This window comes from Amblyraja radiata, chromosome 6 (assembly GCF_010909765.2).
Source record: "Amblyraja radiata isolate CabotCenter1 chromosome 6, sAmbRad1.1.pri, whole genome shotgun sequence".
NCBI classification, from domain to species: domain Eukaryota; kingdom Metazoa; phylum Chordata; class Chondrichthyes; order Rajiformes; family Rajidae; genus Amblyraja; species Amblyraja radiata.
The window spans coordinates 56,726,481-56,740,399 of NC_045961.1; the positions used below are offsets into that span (position 1 = coordinate 56,726,481).

Here is a 13,919-nt window from a genome sequence, read left to right on the forward strand (position 1 = left end):
CTTCTGCCATTCAGCCAATCTTCTGTCCATGCTATCTTCCCTCTAATAACGTGGGCTCTCATCTTGTTTAGCAACCTCACATGCGGCACCTTATCAAAGGCCTTCTGAAAATCCAAGTAAACAACATCCACTGACTCTCGGTGTTCAAGAAGGAACTGCAGATGCTGGAAGATCGAAGGTACACAAAATTGCTGGAGAAACTCAGCGGGTGCAGCAGCATCTATGGAGCGAAGGAAATAGGCGACGTTTCGGGCCGAAACCCTTCTTCGGGCCGAAACCAGTCGTTCCAGGTGCGACAAAGGTTCACCTGTATCTCCTCCAACCTCATCTACTGCATCCGCTGCTCTAGATGTCAGCTGATTTACATCGGAGAGACTAAGCGGAGGTTGGGCGATCGTTTCGCCGAACACCTCCACTCAGTCCGCAATAACCTACCTGAACTCCCGGTGGCTCAGCACTTCAACTCCCCCTCCCATTCCCAAACCGACCTCTCTGTCCTGGGTCTCCTCCATTGCCAGAGTGAGCAACAGCGGAAATTGGAGGAACAGCACCTCCAATTCCGCCTGGGGACCTTGCGTCCGGATGGCATTAACATTGAATTCTCCCAATTTTGCTAGCCCTTGCTGTCTCCTCCCCTTCCTTAACCCTCTAGCTGTCTTCTCCCACCCTCCCATCTGCCCGCCCTCGGGCTCCTCCTCCTCCCCTTTTCCTTCCTTCTCCCCCCCACCCCCCATCAGTCTGAAGAAGGGTTTCGGCCCGAAACGTCGCCTATTTCCTTCGCTCCATAGATGCTGCTGCACCCGCTGAGTTTCTCCAGCAATTTTGTGTACCATCCACTGACTCTCCTTTGTCTATCCTGCTAATTACTTCCTCAAGATAGCATCTGCAGTTCCTTCATACACAATTACTTCCTCAATATTTCCCACAGGTTTGTCAGGCAAGATCTTCCCTAAACAAAACTTTGTTGTTTACTTTTGTGATAAAATCTTACTAACCACTGAAATCAGGCTATCTAGCCTATAGTTTCCCCTCTTTTGCCTTGCTTCCTTCTTGAACTGTGGAGTAACATTTGCAATTTTCCAGTCCTCTGGGACCACTTCTGACTCTCGTGATTCTTGAAAGATCACTTACTAATGCCTCTGCAATCTCCAAAGCTACCTCTTTCGTAATCTTGGGGTGTCGTCCATTTGATCCAGGTAACTTATCCAACATCAGAGCTTTTAACTTCCCAACACCTTCTCCTTTGTAATAGCAACTCCACTAACTTCTGCCCCCTGATACTCTTGAATTTCTGGCATGATGCTGGCGTCTTCCGCTGTGAAGACTGACGTAAAAAAATGTATTCAATTTGTCCGCCATTTCTTTATTCCTCTTTACTACTTCCCCAGTGTCATGTTCCAGTGGTCCAAAGCTTCTTGCCACTCTTTTACTCTATATACCTGAATAAACTTTTGGGATCCTCTTTTATATTAATGGCTAGCTGATCTTCATATTTCCTATTATTTGCTCTTTTTATTTGCCTCCTGTTGGTTTTTAAAAGCTTCCCAATCCTCTAGCTTTCCACTAATCTTTGCAATATTATATGCCTTCTCTTTTACTTTTATGCTGTCTTTGACTTCCTTTGTCAGCCACAATAATTTTATTCTCTCCTTAGAATCATTCTTCCTCTTTGGGATGAAAATATCCCATGTCTTCTAAATGACTCCCAGAAACTCCTGCCATTGCTGCTCCACCGTCATTCCTGCTAGAGTCCCTTTCCAATCAACCAGCCAGCTCCTCCCTCATGCCTCTGTAGTTACCTTTACTCAACTGTGACACTGACAAATCTGATTTCATCTTCTCCCTCTCAGACTACAGGTTGAATTTTATCATTTTATGGTCACTAGCACCTTTACCTTAAGCGCTCTTAAAAAAAACCCAATTCCTTACACAATACCAAATCCAGAATTGCCTTTTCCCTGGTTGGCTCAACCCCAAGCTGCTCTAAGAAGCCATTGCATAGGCATTCTTATAAATTCCTTCTCTTGTAATTCAGTACTAACCTGATTTTCCCAGTTTATCTGCATATTGAAATCCCCCATGACCACTGTAACATTGCCTTTCTTACATGCCGATTGTATCCCCTGATGTAATTTGTACCCTACATCCTGACTACAGTTCAGAGGACTGTATACTGTACTGTTCAGAGGACTGCAGTTTCTCAGCTCTACCCACAAGGATTCTACTTGTTCTGATCCTCTGTCATCCCTTGCTAAGTGATGCTTACCAGCAGAGCCACCACACCCCCTCTGCTCACATGCCTATCTTTTTGATAGGATGTGTATCCTTGGATGTTCAGCTCAACTCTGATCCTTTTTCAACCACTCCACTGTAATGCCCACAATGTCATACATACCAATCTAATTGCGATAAAACCCCATCTACCTTGTTCCGTATTCTGCCTGCATTCAAATATAACACCTTTAGTTCAGTATTCACTGCCCCTCTTCTCAAATTGATCCCCACTTTGTCTGACAGACTCTTGTCCCTTTTTAAAATGTTCTGTCCTATTTTATCTGAAAAGTTCAGTAACCCCTCCGGCACTCTCCTTCCCTTTATCTTCATCCATAGATTTCCAATTTATTTAATCCCCCACCCCCGCACTATTTAGTTTAAAGCCCTATCAATTCTTCTCATCATTTTATATACTTCTATCCTCTTCCCTCAACCTCTGACATTCCAGAGAAAATAATCCAAGTCTATCCATCCTCTCCCCGTAGCTGAAACCCTCGAATCCAGGTAGCATTCTGGTAAACCTCCTCTGAACCTTCTCCAAAGCTTCCACAATGTTTTGGTAATGGGGCGACCAGAACTGCTCACAATACTCCAAATGCAGCCTAACCAAAGTCCTATAGAGCTGCATCATGGCATCCTGGAATTAGTGTAGTAGAACTACTGTATGAGTGATTGTTGGTCGGCACAGACTTGGTGGGCTGAAGGGCCTGTAACCATGCTGTATCTCTAAATTAAACTAAATATTCCCAAGTTCTATACTCCATACCCTGACTGATGAAGGCTAATGTACCAAAGCGTTCTTGACTACCTTATCTATCCGTGATGCCACTATAAAGGAACTATGTATCTGCACTCCTTGATCCTTCTGGTCTACAACATTCTCCAGAGCCCTGTCATACACTTTGAAGGTCCTGTCTTGGTTCGACTTCCAAAATGCAATACCTTGCCTTGTACATTCTCATCCAAATTGTTGATGGAAATCACATGCAGCAATGGGCCCACCACCGACTCTTGAGGCACACCACTAGTCACAGCCTTCCAGTACGAAAAACAACCTTCCACCATCACCTTCTACATCCTTCCATGAAGCCAATTTTCTATCCAGTGAGCTAGTTCCCATGGAGCTTCATGTTCTAGAGCATGCAGAATCTTATCAGATGCCTTGATGGAATACATATAGACAACGTTTATGGCTCTGCCCTCGCCAATCCTTTTCAACAATTTAGTTGGATCCTCATAAAAATCAATCACATTTGTGAGGCATGGTCTCCCATGCTGACTATTATTTATCAACCCCTGCATTTCTATCTTATCCTTCAGAATACTCTTCAATAACTTGCCTGCCACAGATGTTAGGCTCACTGATCTATAGTTCCCAAGTTTTCCCTTTGTAAATAGAAGCACAACATCAGCCACCCTCCATTCATCTGGCATCTCACTTGTATCTAATGATGATTCATTTATCTCAGCTCGGGTGCCTGTAATTTCTTCTCTAACTGCCCCTGGTTTCCTCTGATATATCAGATTCCAGCATTTATAGCCTTTGTGTTCTCATTCATCACCCTCTAGCTAGTCTTCACCTTCATTCTCTACTCCACCCATGTGGCTCATCTGCCACTTTTTCATCTCCTGCTTTCTATTCCCCATCTGTTTCCGTCGCCCAACGCCATCCCCCTCTCTCTCCCTTACCTGGTACCTTTGCCCATCATCCCTTGCCCATCCCACTGACCTCTTTATAATGGCTATCTTCCATCTTCACTCTCAATCTTGATACAAGAATGCGACCTGAAAATTTAACAATGCCTTTCATCCACAGATGCTGCTTGACCCGTAATTTCTTTCGTTCTGGCTAAATGTTCATATAAAATCAATGCAGCCAATGGGTTTATGCCACCTGAATCAGAAGCTAGTTCAGTGGACAGATTTCACTAACTTTGCAAAGAACTCTGGAAAGCTTTGTGCTCCTCCTTTAGACTCAATGAGAAGACGAGTGGTGGAAAGCTATTAACCTGTTGACGTCAATGAGGTTTGCTGAAGGTCAGGTCTTTAAGCCCCATTCATGGGTCCTGAACCTTTATACTGTTATGTAGGGGGAAAAAAACAGCTGCTTGAATGGGTTTTATTCAGACCATCTGGCCGACAGGAAGAAAATCCTGTGAAGTCCACCAAATTTTGAATCTGCATTCCAAAGATAAATGTGTTTCAGAAAAATGCAGATTTGTAATTTAGTTTCTTATTTACTACAAATACGAATATATAAAATTATTACTTTAGAATCAATTGCTGTGCATAACTGAAGTTTTTTTTTTTATCTCTGCAGGTTTAACAATAGCTGTGATACTATTTGGAATTACCAGATGTTTGATCATTTTCAAAGTGTTGGTTAATGCATCGCAGGAATTACATAACAAAATGTTTACATCCATTATACGAGCACCAGTTTTATTCTTTGACAGAAATCCTATAGGTAACTTTTTAAGTTCCCGTTACTTTTCTTTTGGACAGAGGAAAGATATTGGTGTATATTGAATTCTGTTCAGCATTCTGTTTCAAAAATTTCAGACCATCATTGCAAAAAAAAAAAAATGTGATTGTGTTTGGCATTATGTTTAACTACCACAAGGGGATGGTGTTCTCTATGTTTTATAGCTGTTGCAATAAGTTACTTTATGTATGTACATTGCTATTCATTTGAGTTATTTAAACTTTATCAACCGATGGGCTGACCTGATCAATATAATTATTAATGATTTAAGTGTAAAAAATACTGATAGTGGATAGTCTTGTAAAGAATTAAGGTCCACTATATAATTTAAAGTAGAAACCAAAGCTTGAATTGTACTGTTCCAAAACCTGAATATGTGGTCTTTAAAATGATGAGAGGGATAGGCAGAGTTGACGTGGATAAGCTTTTTCTATTGAGAGTAGGGAAGATTCAAACAAGAGGACATGATTTGAGAATTAAGGTTTAGGGGTAATATGAGGGAGAACTTTTTTACTCAGAGAGTAGTAGCTGTGTGGAATGAGCTTCCAGTGGAAATGGTGGAGGCAGGTTCGATGTTATCATTTAAAAATAAATTGGATAGGTATATGGATGGGAAAGGAATGGAGGGTTATGGCCTGAGTGCAGGTAGATGGAACTAGGGGAGAATAAGTGTTCGGCACGGACTAGAAGGGCCGAGATGGCCTGTTTCCGTGCTGTAATTGTTATATGGTTATATGTGGTCTTTGAGCTGTTCATTACTGTGGATGCGCTGTTATATATGACCATGATATAATAGTACATGAAGAAATCCTATATGCTGCTATCACACCTGTCAAACTGAATTTGTTTGCAATTAAACTTAGCTACCATGTCCTTTTAAATGCAACTTACTTGGAATATATCAAATAATTAAATCAGAGTTTAAAAAAAAAGTGAACTCAGCTCCAATTAAGTCAATAGTTTGACTCATTCCCTTTATCAGAAATCTCAGCACCAGTATTTCTTAATGTTGATAACTGGTTGCAACCACAAAGTTTGTTTTAATCACGATAAAGCACAGAAGGAACTCTGAACTCGAAATGCGGGCCAACAGTATTCAGCATTCAACAGTATCAGTCGCCTGGTAATTTTTAGGTTATTATGTTAGGAATACAACTTCAAGTACTCCTGGAAGATTTAGTTGTTTTAAACCCTTTGCTTCTCATACATAATAATTATAACCATATAACCATATAAAAATTACAGCACGGAAACAGGCCATCTCGGCCCTACAAGTCCGTGCCGAACAATTATTTTCCCCTAGTCCCATCTACCTGCACTCAGACCATAACCCTCCATTCCTTTCCCATCTATATACCTATCCAATTTATTTTTAAATGATAGGTCTTTATTCTCTGGAGCGCAGAAGGTTAAGGGGGGATTTGATAGAGGTCTTTAAAATGATGAGAGGGATAGACAGAGTTGATGTGGACAAGCTTTTCCCTTTGAGAATAGGGAAGATTCAAACAAGAGGACATGACTTCAGAATTAAGGGACAGAAGTTTAGGGGTAACATGAGGGGGAACTTCTTTACTCAGAGAGTGGTAGCGGTGTGGAATGAGCTTACAGTGGAAGTGGTGGAGGCAGGTTCGTTGGTATCATTTAAAAATAAATTGGATAGGCATATGGATGAGAAGGGAATGGAGGGTTATGGTATGAGTGCAGGCAGGTGGGACTAAGGGAAAATAATTGTTCGGCACGGACTTGTAGGGCCGAGATGGCCTGTTTCCGTGCTGTAATTGTTATATGGTTATATGGTTAAAATTGAACCTGCCTCCACCACTTTCACTGGAAGCTCATTCCACACAGCTACCACTCTCTGAGTAAAGAAGTTCCCCCTCATGTTATCCCTAAACTTCTGTCCCTTAATTCTGAAGTCATGTCCTCTTGTTTGAATCTTCCCTACTCTTAATGGGAAAAGCTTGTCCACGTCAACTCTGTCTATCCCTCTCATCATTTTAAGGACCTCTATCAAGTCCCCCCTTAACCTTCTGCACTCCAGAGAATAAAGACCTAACTTATTCAACCTTTCTCTGTAACTTAGTTGTTGAAACCCAGGCAACATTCTAGTAAATCTCCTCTGCACTCTCTCTATTTTGTTGACATCCTTCCTATAATTGGGCGACCAAAATTGTACACCATACTCCAGAATTGGTCTCACCAATGCCTTGTACAATTTTAACATTACATCCTAACTTCTATACTCAATGCTCTGATTTATAAAGGCTAGCATATCAAAAGCTTTCTTTACCACCCTATCTACATGAGATTCCACCTTCAGGGAACTATGCACAGTTATTCCTAGATCCCTCTGTTCAACTGCATTCCTCAATTCGCTACCATTTACCATGCACGTCCTATTTTGATTTGTCCTGCCAAGATGTAGAACCTCACACTTATCAGCATTAAACCCCATCTGCCATCTTTCAGCCCATTCTTCCAAATGTCCTAAACCTCTCTGTAGACTTTGGAAATCTACTTAATTATCCACAACACCACCTATCTTAGTATCATCTGCATACTTACTAATCCAATTTACCACACCTTCATCCAGATCATTGATGTACATGACAAACAACAGTGGACCCAACACAGATCCCTGAGGCACCCCACTAGTCACCTGCCTCCAACCTGGCAAACAGCCATCCACCAATACTCTCTGGCGTCTCCCATTCAGCCACTGTTGAATCCATCTTGCTACTCCTGCATTTATACCCAACAATTGAACCTTCTTAACCAACCTTCCATGAGGAACCTTGTCAAAGGCCTTACTAAAGTCCATATAGACAACATCCACTGCTTTACCCTCATCAATTTCCCAATTCTGAATGAGAAAGGATTAATAAGGAAGGCATGGTAATTCAGGAAATTCCAGCCTTGAATTTTAAAAGCCAATATGGACTCCATGATGGTTCCACAAGATAAACCTCTGATTATCTAACCCATTGAAAAAATCCTGGGTTTAACAGTCAGTGCTGATTTAATGAGTTTGAACCAAAAGTTCAACTTTCTTAGGTTATAGAGGGACCTTTTGATGGAGGTACGATGGTGACGCATGTGAGAATGAGAGCATCTTCAAATGTCCCTTGATGTTGAATAGCCTGTTATCAATTGCTTTCAGGCCAATTGCTTGGCTAGGGAATGAGAAGAATTAGGATACATCACCAAACAAATAAAATGGCAGACAAAAAGATAAAGAATGTATAAGGATTGTAAAATTACATTTTAGTCTTGCATAAATTAGGACTGGATTGAATTGAATTGAACCCTTTATTTGTCATTCAGACCTTTCGGTCTTTTGAAGGAAAAATAAAATCTTACGCATGAAAGATGAAATTGAGTTCATAGGGAAAGTCATCTGAATAACATAGAATACAGTACTGGAATAGACCCTCAGCCCACAAAGACCATGCCAAACATGATGCCGGGTTAAACTAACCTCCTCTGCCTGCACGTGCTCCATATCCTTCCATTCCCTGCAAATCCATGTGCCTATCTAAAAGCCTCTTAACTGCCTCCTCCATCACCTCTGGATGCTCCAGCGAAAACAATCCATGTTAGTCCAACCTCTCTTTATAGCGAATATTTTGAATTTAGTTAAACCACTTCTGAACCCTCTTCAGAGCCTCCCATCCTTCCCGTAATGGGGTGACCAGACTGCACATAATACTCCAAAAGCAGCCTAACCAAAACCCTATAAAGCTGCAACATGATTTCCTGACTCTTATACAGAGTGCCCTGACCAATCAAGGCAAGGATACCATATGCCTTCGTTACCACTATATTTGTTTTGCCACTTTCAGGGAGCTATGGGCATGCATCCCTGTGTATATCAAAGCCGTTAAGGGCCCTGTTATCCCCTTATATTCGACCTCCCAAAATGCAAAACCTCACACTCAGAAGAAACTCCATTTGCCATTTGTCAGCCCATTTCTTTAGCTGATGTATATCCCACTGTATACTTTGGCAACCTCTTGATCTAGGCTGCAGTAGGATGTTTAGTGGCAGAGATCCTGCAGGGAACATTGTCTGCACAAAAAACTTGAACTTAGAAAATGGGTCGGATCAGTGTCTCAAAAAATATCACTTCAATGATAAGGGCATAGAAGGCAGATAGCACAAGGCAAAAAGGTGGACTTTGTCAAGCATCGGGGTGAATACAGTAAATAACCTGGATTCATATAACATGTGGAAGAGGGAAAGCAAATGAAAAAGTAAAAGGAAATAAAAGAGAAGTTAGAAAGGTATTTTAAAGTCAAACCAAAAAAATGTTTCAAGTAAACTTCTGTCTTAACTAATCGCATCTGCTTGCACATGGCCTATATTCCTTCATTCTTATCCTGTTCATGTGTCTGTCGAACTGCCTTTTAATGGTCTGAAGAAGGTCCCCACACGCAAACTCACCTATCCATGTTCTGAGATTTTGCCTGACCTGCTGATTTACACCAACAGTTTTTGTCTTTTTTTTAATAACCAGCATCTGAGTTCCTTGTTTCTGCCTTTTAAACATTGCAATCAAATCATCTTCCACCACCATCCCTGGTAGCATGCTTCTGGCGTCTTACCAAGCTACATTGTGCATCTCCTTTAAACTTTTCCCCTCTCATAAAGCTATGCCCAGTCAACCCTGCTGACATCCCTAATCAGACCATGTCTTTCCAAATGCTCACTGGTTTATAGCTCCCAGATTATTCCTTGCAGTCCATCTTAAATGGAGGAACAACATTAGTCACCCTCCAGTCATCAGACACCTCACCCGATTCATCTATCTCGCGGTCCCCAGCTAGGAAGTGGCCGTTCCAGGTGGCCCAGCCGCTGTGAGGACTCTCCCGACGCCGGGGCAACACCACCCGGCCAGAACGGCCAGGAACATCGGGCCTCCGTGGAGGCAATTGCGGTGGCCTCAATAGGCCTGACTTTGGGTGAACTGGGGATGGGGACTGGACATTGTGCCTTCCCCCTCAGTGGATTTTTTTTTTTTTTTTTTTTTTTTGTGTGTAAGTTAATATGTTAGTCTGTGTCTAAGATGGCTGTCGGAAGGGAGAGTGGACGCCGGCGCGCTTTAGCTGCCGCTGCTCTCTCTTCACATTGTGTTTTTTGATTTTTTGTCTTTGGAGCGATTTCTGTCTTTAATTTGTGTACTGGTGATGTCCTTATTATTTATTTTTCTCCGACTATATGTTTTTTCTCTTCTGTTAATTTCTGTAAGGTGTCCTTGAGACTGAAAGGCGCCCGAAAATAAAATTTATTATTATTATTATTATCTCAGCCAGTTCCTGCAGTTTCTTCTGTAGCTTCGAACAGTGTCCTGGGATATTTCTAAGGTAGACAAAATGCTGAAGAAACTCAGCGGGTGAGGCAGCATCTATGAAGCGAAGGAATGGGTGATGTTTCGGGTCGAGACCCTTCTTCAGATACCTGGGATATATCTGATCGGTCTGGTGTTCAATACTTGCAACGATACCACATTGGCAATTCTCATTTGAATCCACATCAAGGGTATTAATTTGAAACAATGCCCCAATCTTTCACAATCTGTGCTGCCAATAATAATATTTAGCATCTCGTGCATTTAGCTAATTTCGGGGCCTCTTCACTTTGGCCATCCTGCAAATTATAGCAGCCCAAAAGTAATGACTAGGCACAAAATGCTGGAGTAAATGTGGGAGAGGCAGCATCTCTGGATAGAAGGAATAGGTGATGTTTTAGGTTGAGACCCTTCCTCAGACTTCCTTGAGTCTCCCTGAGTTACTCCAGCATTTTGTGTCTATCTTCGGTGTAAACCAGCATCTGCTGTTCCTTCCTGCACATTAATGATTTCAGATGATGGATCCAAGCCCTTTTTCCAAGACACCTCATTTGACTTTTGAATGTTTAAGGTATTGAATGCTTTTCAACTCTTTCTAATTATCTTCCATCTTTATATGTGCGTTGGTACATATTGAATATTTTCTATTATATATTATGACTCATATAGTGCTGCATTTTGACCCAGTAAATGCATGCTAAGTCCATTATCATTTTGCAATAGTGCTTGGAGTAGGTGTGATTGGGCTTGTTTGACTTTTAAACAAACATCATATTGTTTTTACAGCAGCTTATCTGTTATCAGGGCGTGATGCTGAACAATAGATTTAAGGGAGGTGTACTTGAACTGTAAATATCGTGGAGCATACTGATACATATATCAGTGTTAGGTTATTATCAGTGACTTCGATAAAACCAATTGCAGTGAAATAATATTGTAACATTTTCGCTGATTGCTGCAACTCGAACTTTCACTCATCAGCATTGATCGTTCTTGATAGTTATTCATAGACATAGACATAGAACATGGATAGGAACTGGCCTTTCAGTCCACAATGTTTGTGCTGAACATGATACCAAGTTAAACTGGTCCTCTCAGCCCGTACATTATCCATATTGCTCCATTCCCTTCACGTCCGTGGGCTTATTTAAAAGCCTCTTAAATGCCACTACGTATCTGCCTCTACCACCAGCCGTGCCAGTGCGTTCTAGGACCCCATCTGTAAAAAAAACTTGCCCCGCACATCTCCATTAAACCTCCCCCTCACCTGATAGCTAGTATTGGACATTTCCACCCTGGGAAAAAGGTTCTTCGACTGTCTACCCTATCCAAATCTATTTCATAATTTAATATACTTCAAGTCGGTCTGAATAGTAGCAAGTTAAAGTGACAAAGTAATTTAAAACACGAGCAAATCAAAACAAAATCTAACCTTTTAGAGACTTTTTAAATGGATTACGTAACCCCCCCCCCCCCCCCCCCACTGACCACGTAGTAATTTAGTTGGACTTCGGAGGTCCCGAGAGCTGCCAAGGCCCGAAGCCTGTTCGTAGTCGGCCCCGTATATGGAGATATAATAAGAACTGAAAGAAGTGGAATCATATGACTGAAGAAGTATTGTAAGCATAAGTATGTTTAAAGATCTTGCAGTGACTTATTTTCAATTCCTTCAGGTCGGATCTTGAATCGTTTCTCCAAAGATGTTGGCCACCTGGATGACCTGCTGCCCTATACGTTCATGGACTTCATGCAGGTGATTCAGTAATCAGTGTTTATGAATTGTATGTCGCTGATTATTTTATAGGCCATCAAATACTCTACTTGCTGAAATATTGTGATCACAGAACAATTGCTTTCCACCCAAAAACTTCTAACAAAGCTAAACAATTACTTAACGGAAGTGTCTGCACATCTGGCGAAGGCTTGGTGGTAATTTTGTGAAAAAGCAAAGCAACAGAAGAAGTTTAGTATAAAAATAATTGCTGTATGGGAGTAGATTCAGAACTTTAGTGGCATTTCTTGTTCATACCTGCAGAAGAGTAGGTTTGCTGATAGTAAGATACATTCCTTGAGATACCTTTTGTATCTCCCGTTCATAACATTTCACTGCATTTACAATGATGATATTTTCAAGTTTATTTTCAAATAAAAGAGTATACACATTAAAGTATGATGTCACAATCTACATCTGATAATAATAGTCATAGAGCGGTACAGCACGGAAATAGGCCCTTCAACCCACATTGTCTATGCCAGAAATAGACACAAATTGCTGGAGTAACTCAGGGTCAGGCAACATCTCTGGAGAGGAATAGGTGACATTTTGGGTCAAACCCTTCATCAGACACAATGCCAGTCTAATTTAATGATTTCAGTGCAGAATAGCTGTTTTTCATTTGACTGCCATTAAGTGAAAAGAACTTTGAAATATATGGTTGTAAACTACTTTGACCACTTAAAAAAAAGTTGGCGACTCCATTTGCTACATTTATTTGATACCATGAATAGTTAATCTCAACCGTATGAAAACTATCCAACTTGCTGAAAACCATATTTATTGGTGGGTCCACACTTAGAGTACTGTCAAGAGAGAGTGTTATATTGTCATGTGTCCCAGATAGAACAATGAAATTCTTACTTGCTGCAGCACAACAGAATATGAAAACATAGTACACTGTAAACAATAGGATAAACAAGAGAAAAAAATGTTCAGTGTGTTATATGTGTGTGTGTGGGTATACATTTATTTATTTATTTGCATATCCATACACACACACATATATATATATAAACCTATTATTAAAATCTGACAATGTGCACTTTAACCATTAACCATTTTTAATAGAAAAAAAATCACATGTGGTTAAAGTGCACATTGTCAGATTTTAATAAAGGCCATTTTTATACATTTTGGTTTCACCGTGTAGAAATTACAGCAGTGCCTATACATAGTCCCCCGTCCCCCCCCCCCCCCCCCCCCCCCCCATTTAAGGGCACCATAATGTTTGGGACACAGCAATGTCATGTAAATGAAAGTAGTCATGTTTAGGACTTTGTTGCATATCCTTTGCATGCAATGACTGCTTGAAGTCTGCGATTCATGGACATCACCAGTTGCTGGGTGTCTTCTCTGGTGATACTCTGTCAGGCCTGTATTGCAGCCATCTTTAGCTAATGCTTGTTTTGGGGGCTAGTCCCCTTCAGTTTTTTCTACAGCATAGAAAAGGCATGCTCAATTGGGTTCAGATCGGGTGATTGACTTGGCCACTCAAGAATTGACCATTTTTTTAGCTATGAAAAACATTTTTGTTGCTTCAGCAGAATGTTTGGGATCATTGTCTTGCTGTAGAATGAACCACGACCAATGAGTTTTGAGGCATTTGTTTGAACTTGAGCAGATAGGATGTGTCTATACACTTCAGAATTCATTATGCCACTGCCATCAGCAGTTGTATCATCAATGAAGATAAGTGAGTCAGTGCCTTCAGCAGCCATACATGCCCAGGTCATAACACCCCTACCACCGTGTTAACAGATGAGGTGGTATGCCTTGGATCTTGGGCAGTTCTTTCCCTCCTCCATACTTTACTCTTGCCATCACTCTGATATGTTAATCTTCGTCTCATCTGTACACAAAACCTTTTTCCAGAACTGCGGTTGCCCTTTTAAGTACTGTAGTGGCCATTTGGCCTGTTTTGCATGTCATTGTGGATGGCATGTTCCTTTAAATTTTAGACTGCCCGTTATAATGTGGGTGGGATTGATGACGTGTCTTTGGGCGTGTTTATGCAGCGTAACTGCTTGCGTGGTAGT

The 13,919-nt window shown here is 41.2% G+C and overlaps 1 protein-coding gene across 3 annotated transcripts in view; it reads left to right on the top strand.

Moving 5' to 3' along the window:
• The window catches only part of abcc4 (ATP binding cassette subfamily C member 4), a 193,398-nt gene that overhangs the window by 119,275 nt on the left and 60,204 nt on the right, over positions 1 to 13,919 (top strand). For 2 of the 3 annotated variants that reach the window (XM_033022918.1, XM_033022919.1), the window contains 2 exons: positions 4,595 to 4,741; positions 11,780 to 11,859. In XM_033022918.1, the coding sequence (XP_032878809.1) occupies positions 4,595 to 4,741; positions 11,780 to 11,859 (227 nt within the window). The remainder of the gene's footprint in view (positions 1 to 4,594; positions 4,742 to 11,779; positions 11,860 to 13,919) is intronic. The other variant, XM_033022920.1, reaches the window with a different exon arrangement.